Source organism: Pyrus communis, chromosome 17, assembly GCF_963583255.1.
Source record: "Pyrus communis chromosome 17, drPyrComm1.1, whole genome shotgun sequence".
Taxonomy (NCBI): Eukaryota; Viridiplantae; Streptophyta; class Magnoliopsida; order Rosales; family Rosaceae; genus Pyrus; species Pyrus communis.
Genome location: NC_084819.1, coordinates 8,387,932 through 8,394,570, shown reverse-complemented (window position 1 = coordinate 8,394,570; position 6,639 = coordinate 8,387,932). Strand labels below are relative to the sequence as shown.

Below are 6,639 nucleotides of genomic sequence, written 5' to 3'. Positions count from 1 at the left end.
GAAAGGACTTATATTTTAGTTGGTTAAGACTTAAGATCATTGAGGTTGAAGTTTGATTCTACCCTCATCCAATATTCCTTAAAAGAAAGATTTTTAAGAAAGAAATAATAGCCATGTAGATATATCTCCCATTTGGGACTGATTACAAGTCAACATGAGAATTGCTAGACAAAAAATAATCACAATATAAATTCATTCCAAAGCGTCTTTTTTACCAATGTTCTAAAATGAGGCCTAGGTAGCCATTTAGGTGCTGGGCGCTGGGTTTCCAAGGTGATTTGGAGCAAAACGTTAGAGAAAATCGGTGATGGCTTAGGCGGGCGCCTAGGCAGCCATTACGGGGTCTAGACGGTGCTAGGTGGTTGCCATACCTTCACCGGCATCGATGGTCCCGAAGAGGAAGGAGATCCACCTCCTTTCTTTGAGCCCTAAACAAAAATTTAAGACAAAACCCTAACTTTATTAAAATAATTAAACAATCAACGGAGAAGGTAGTGGAGTTTGGAGTTAACCTTGGCCCTTCTTTGGGCTTTCTTTGGGTTCTTGATGCATCTGACCATTTCTGGCTTTCTTTGGACTCCAGCCTTTTATGATTATAATATGCTATTTTTTTTAGCCCAAAATAATATATGATTATATTAATGTGTTTTTAAATTCTAAACTTGTTAAATACTTGTAGTTTATGTATTCTAATATATATATTCTTCTACTTTTATTTTTCAATTTACTATTATTTTGTTCTCAATACAAGTATATATATTTTTTGAAGTGCAAATAGACACTTATTTACTAGCGCCTAGTGTTTTTTAGAACCTTACTTTTTACTATTATCTTCTTCTTCTTCTTGTTCTTTTATTACTCCAAACTAGGCTAAGGGAAGAGGAAGGTACAAACTTAGGATGCAGTACGATAAAGAGGAAAACTTAATCAAGCAAAGTAATCCACCACTTGCATTAACGAAAACTTTAATTAGGCTTCGTTTGGTGTCTAGTGGGATTAGAAGAGATTAGTGTTTTGCCTAATCCATCTTTTAACCTTCAAGTTGTGGAAGATTTGAAATTGCATCAATTTTCTTATTCAAGGTATAATAAATCTAGAGAGTTATCCAAGCCAATCATAAATATCCACGCTTGAACAATAATAACAATGCACTCCATGGCTGAGAAATATAGGCAATTCAAAATAACCCATCTTCTCTCTTTTTTCCTTTCCAATCTAAGTGGCACTCTTGTATAGGAGATTACAAAAGTTCTACCGCAATCTAATGTAGGAATTAAAGGGTAATACTAGGGAGACTAAAATTTTAAACTAAATTTGCAAACTAAATGATGTGTCATCAATAAGAAGTAGTTACTTGTATTGGAGATTACAAAAGTTCTACCGCAATCTAATGTGGGAATGAAAGAGTAATGTTAGATGGACTAAATTTTTAAACTAAATGATGTGTCAACAATAAGAAGTAGTTAATCAACACTTAAGTAACTAATAATGCAATAATCAACAACCACATCACATATCCAAAATGTAGTTTAGAAATTTAGTCTCTCTACATTGCCCCGGGAGTGAAAAGTCCATTCAATAACACAAGGGATTAATAATTCCAATTTATGGAATGATTTTTTGGTCTTAAAATATGCGACAAAATCAAGCTAGCTAGGCTACAGGTGTCTTTTCAAACAAAATATGATCTGGATTCTGTATGCATGATCAACGATCCATATCTATTTGCAGAGAAAAATACTTTTTGTCTTGTATAATATACAATTTAATATGCTGCCACATCATTCAAACAATAACTTAGGACAAACCTAGAAAATATCACTTTCCTCTTGTATCTATGCAACCTCTTTGCTATGATCTCCCTCTATAATAAGACCACAGACCTTTGCTTCTATTGTGGCACACTCTCGCCCTCCTTACATTTATAATTGACAAACAGTTTTGGCCTGAACCAGAGCAAGAAAATTAGTGGCATTAGTTAGTACAATGAGTGATAGTACTACCCTCCCAGAAACTCAGGGAAATTTGACCCTCCCAGATGCATGGGACTACAGAGGCTGCCCAGCTGAGCGGTCAAAAACTGGCGGCTGGACGGCTGCTGCCATGATTCTAGGTATACCCAGCTTCCTGCTCTGGGTGTACGTTTGTGCGCTCCTTTAATTCTTTGCTTCTTGCTTATATAGTACTGATCCTTGAGCTTTATTTTTATAAACTCTCAGGTGGAGAGGCATGTGAGAGGCTAACAACCCTAGGAATTGCTGTGAACTTGGTGAATTATTTGACGGGTACCATGCATTTGGGAAATGCTACCTCGGCCAATACCGTCACCAATTTTCTTGGCACTTCCTTTATCCTCTGCTTGCTCGGCGGTTTTGTGGCAGACACCTTTCTTGGCAGGTAATTAGTTCTCAATTGGCTTCACATTGTATTTATCACTTGTGTTGTCCTCTCACTCTTGGTGCATGTGCGCTTTGAATTTACTCACAAATCACAATCACTCATTATTTGATTAACTTCTCATTGAGTAATAGTGAATACTAAGGGAACCCATTTTAGGTTAGATTTAATTGTTAATTAACACATACGAGGTCTCGTTATAATATAATTTGAAAGTGTAATTACTCTAACATTACTCTTCAAATCTTAACAGGTACCTAACGATAGCAATATTTGCCACCATTCAAGCAACCGTAAGACTTCTAATTTACCATTGGCATTGACAAGTACTCTCACCATAGATCCACACCAAAATAAATTCATAATTAATTAATAGCTCATTTGAATGTGTTTTTAAAATGGTTAAAAACGTTTTTAGAAAATATGTTTTTGGGTTCCAAAAGCACTTTAGTGCTTTCCGCAAGAACTTTCAGGAAGCACTTTAAGTGCTTTTTCAAGATTTATTTGTAATTTTACTAAGGATTGGTTCCAAAAACATTTTCACCAAAAGCGTATTTTCAGTCATTGTAAAAGCACATCCAAACCATCTCTAATTTGGGTTGGTGACTAACCACACACATTCTACCCTACTTCTCTTATTATGTTTTTTTCTTTCTTTTTTTTAATTGCTTGTTTTGGTTAATAGGGTGTGACGGTATTGACCATCTCAACCATAGTCCCCAGCCTCCGACCCCCCAAATGCACCGACGGCACTGTCCTGCCGTGTATCACTTCAAGTGGGAAGCAGCTGACGGTCCTATACATAGCCCTCTATCTTACCGCCCTCGGCACCGGAGGCCTAAAATCCGGCGTTTCAGGCTTCGGCTCTGACCAGTTCGACGATTCCGACAAACAAGAAAGAAAACAAATGGCAAACTTCTTTAACTGGTTCTTCTTCTTCATAAGCATTGGCTCACTCGCTGCAGTGACGGTTCTTGTCTACATCGAAGACAACTTGGGGAGGCAATGGGGATATGGAATCTGTGTCTGTGCAATTGTTCTTGGCCTCATTGTGTTCTTGTCAGGCACAAGACGGTACCGTTTCAAGAAACTTGTTGGCAGCCCTCTGACGCTGATTGCGGGTGTGTTTGTGGCGGCATGGAAGAAGAGGAACATGGAACTGCCGACGGACTTGACGTTGTTATACAACGTTGATGACATAGATGATGGAAAGAAGAAGAAGAAGAAGCAGGAGTTGCCTCATAGCAACCAGTTCCGGTTAGTTCCAACATACCAATTCCAGTTAACTGCTTCAACTTTTCTAATTTTCTTTTTTCAAACAATAAAGATTTTATTACAAACGAATAGTAAATAAGTTATAAAGTGAGACAGTTTGACAGTATTATAGGTTAGTTAATTTGATAATTATAACATGATCAATCCACCTAAAATACTACAAAAAGTACGTGATGTTCGAGTTCCTTGTCCCGACACTTGTTAGGGGACGTGACAATTGCAACGGGGCTTATCCACCCTTTTCTTTTTGGATAATTACATTCACCAACCAATGGGAAACATTAATTATCCAATCTGTGAGAAATGAGAATACGTATTGATATAAGATTCTTGGTTATTGGCCTGCAGCAAGAGAAACTGGCCATGAAAATAGACAGCTAACTGACTTTTGTTGGAAAACTCATGCCAATTTATAGAATACATATCAACTAACTAACTAACTAACTAACTAACTAACTATATATATATATATATATATATATATATATATATATATATCACAAGATGTATCTCCCTTATTATTCCTATATATGTAGCTATTTCCCCATTCATGCCAATTTATAAAATGTTAATCCTCATTTGAAACAAATTTTCTTTTCCATAATTCATTTTTAGCCTTGGGATCATATACATCCATATGTAATATCATAATTCTCTATGTCTTATTTTTTCCCATATATATCTTTGACCAAATTATTTATATACTAATCCCAAGAGGGTTGGTCTAGTGGAAAGCGAGTAAAGGTTTGAAACTTTCATCTGAGTTCGAATTCACGCAGATGCATTCTTTAGTTTTACGGGCTTTGCTTTAACCTACCAATATGTATATGAATATCTTCACCAAATTATTTGTTTATGTATGTACATATATATCTTTTTCTTTCGATATCTTACACGTTATGCTATGAAACTATATACTATTATAAACCATATATTTCAATCAGAATATCTAATCAATAATTTAGATTAATGTTCAACAAAAATCATGGACCAATATTTTCTGACATATATTTTGTATTTTGTTATATATTTTGTTGTGTGGTGGAGTGATGTATATAATTTAGAGAGAATCGAAAGCATATCACGAAGAATGGGGCCAGTCTGTCCTCCATGAAATTAAATCGATCCTCACGTAGTCACATTATTTGTCTTTCGCGTCGGTCACGGACATATTTCCTTTGCTTATATATACCACTACCTCCTGTCCCTGCCACTTTGCCTTGTTCCCTTTGCATTCCATCAAACACTATTATTTTTTGAAAAATATTTTCTTGGCATAAGAAACAACTCCCAAAAATATGAAAGACAAAATGACCATGTGAGTCACAAAACTTCCGTTGTGCTTGTTCACGTGACCTTGTTCTTAAGGTTGTATTATTATTTGGAAATTCTTTTCTTTTTTAAGTTCCCATACTGCACCTAGAAAGTTGTTCAATCTTAACTTCATCACACATGTGCAACGTAAAACTACAAAAAAAATGTAACTAGGTGAACTAATCAATTAAGAAAAAATTAAGTGGGAGTGTTATTGTCACGTGACAATTTTAATAATACGAAGAAAAAAACTTACAAGAAATTTCTCACGAAATTTTTTGTTAAACTGACGAGGATCTATATATGTTGAAATAAAACTATTTATTACACGCATAGAAACGATGCTACCATGAAATTGTACATTTGGCTGATAAGAACATGAATTAGGGTTTAGGGTTTGTCTATAATTTGAATTAATTGGTTTGTTCTTGTACAGTTTCTTGGATAAGGCAGCAATCAAGGACCCAAAAACTGAAGGTGGTAAAACAGCGATCGTAAACAAGTGGAGTTTATCAACCCTAACCGATGTTGAAGAAGTAAAAATGATCATCAGAATGCTACCAATCTGGGCCACTACCGTCATGTTTTGGACAATTTATGCCCAAATGACCACATTCTCAGTGTCCCAAGCAACCACCATGAACCGCCACATCGGAAAATCGTTCCAAATTCCGCCGGCATCCCTCACTGCTTTCTTTGTAGGCAGCATTCTGTTAACTGTCCCGGTTTACGACCGGATTATAGTCCCAGTTGCAAGAAACTTACTAAACAACCCTCAAGGACTAACCCCATTGCAGCGCATAGGGGTTGGTTTGGTATTCTCAATATTTTCCATGGTTGCAGCAGCACTCACAGAAGTCAAGCGTATGAATGCAGCAAGAGCACATGGTTTGACAGGCAATCCAAAGGCTGAGATCCCACTGAGTGTTTTTTGGCTGGTCCCACAGTTCTTCTTTGTGGGGTCAGGAGAAGCCTTCATGTACATTGGGCAGCTGGACTTCTTCCTCAGGGAGTGCCCGAAAGGAATGAAGACTATGAGCACAGGGCTGTTTCTGAGCACCCTCTCATTAGGGTTTTTCGTGAGCTCACTGTTGGTGAGTTTAGTGCACAAGGTGACAGGGGACAGGAAACCATGGTTTGCAAACAATATCAACCAAGGAAAGCTTTATGATTTCTATTGGCTTTTGGCGCTTTTGAGTGCTTTGAATTTGGTGGTCTATTTGTTTTGTGCCAATTGGTATGTCTACAAGGACAAGAGGCTTGCTGAGGAGGGCATAGAATTGGTGGAAGTAGAGACTTGTGTGCATTAATAATGCATATTTTTCAATTACTTCCCTATCTTGTGTCGTTGTTTTTTGTTTTTTTTTTTCTTACATAAGCTTGTAATCTTGTATGTACAAAAGATAAGAAATGAAGAATCATTAAAGATCGCTAATGATCTACTCCACTTGTTTTTTTAATTTTACTTTGACTATGTTTTAGAATGCAATAATCCGTGTACTTATGATTGTATTTAATTACTTTATTGACCACCTCTCTAATAGTTGTCACTCCAACCTACATCTATATGAGATGAATCTCTGTTAGAGCATCTCCAATCAGAGTGCATATGTAGATGTATAACACACATACATCATTGGAAAGAGGAGGTGT

General features: G+C 36.4%; 1 protein-coding gene across 1 annotated transcript; it reads left to right on the top strand.

Annotated features, from left to right (window-relative positions):
* Positions 1–1,986: 1,986 nt before the first annotated feature.
* LOC137721815 (protein NRT1/ PTR FAMILY 6.3-like) lies at positions 1,987–6,296 on the top strand. The gene is made up of 5 exons (XM_068460825.1): positions 1,987–2,113; positions 2,220–2,397; positions 2,651–2,690; positions 3,083–3,654; positions 5,423–6,296. Exons 1-5 carry the CDS (start codon positions 1,987–1,989, stop codon positions 6,294–6,296), a joined length of 1,791 nt encoding a protein of 596 aa, XP_068316926.1.
* Positions 6,297–6,639: the final 343 nt, after the last annotated feature.

Coding starts and splice junctions, on each gene's coding strand:
- LOC137721815 (XM_068460825.1), top strand. CDS start 1,987: ATGAGTGATAGTACTACCCTCCCAGAAACTCAGGGAAATTTGACCCTC. Junction 2,114..2,219: donor GGCTGCTGCCATGATTCTAG/GTATACCCAGCT, acceptor ATAAACTCTCAG/GTGGAGAGGCATGTGAGAGG. Junction 3,655..5,422: donor CCTCATAGCAACCAGTTCCG/GTTAGTTCCAAC, acceptor GTTCTTGTACAG/TTTCTTGGATAAGGCAGCAA.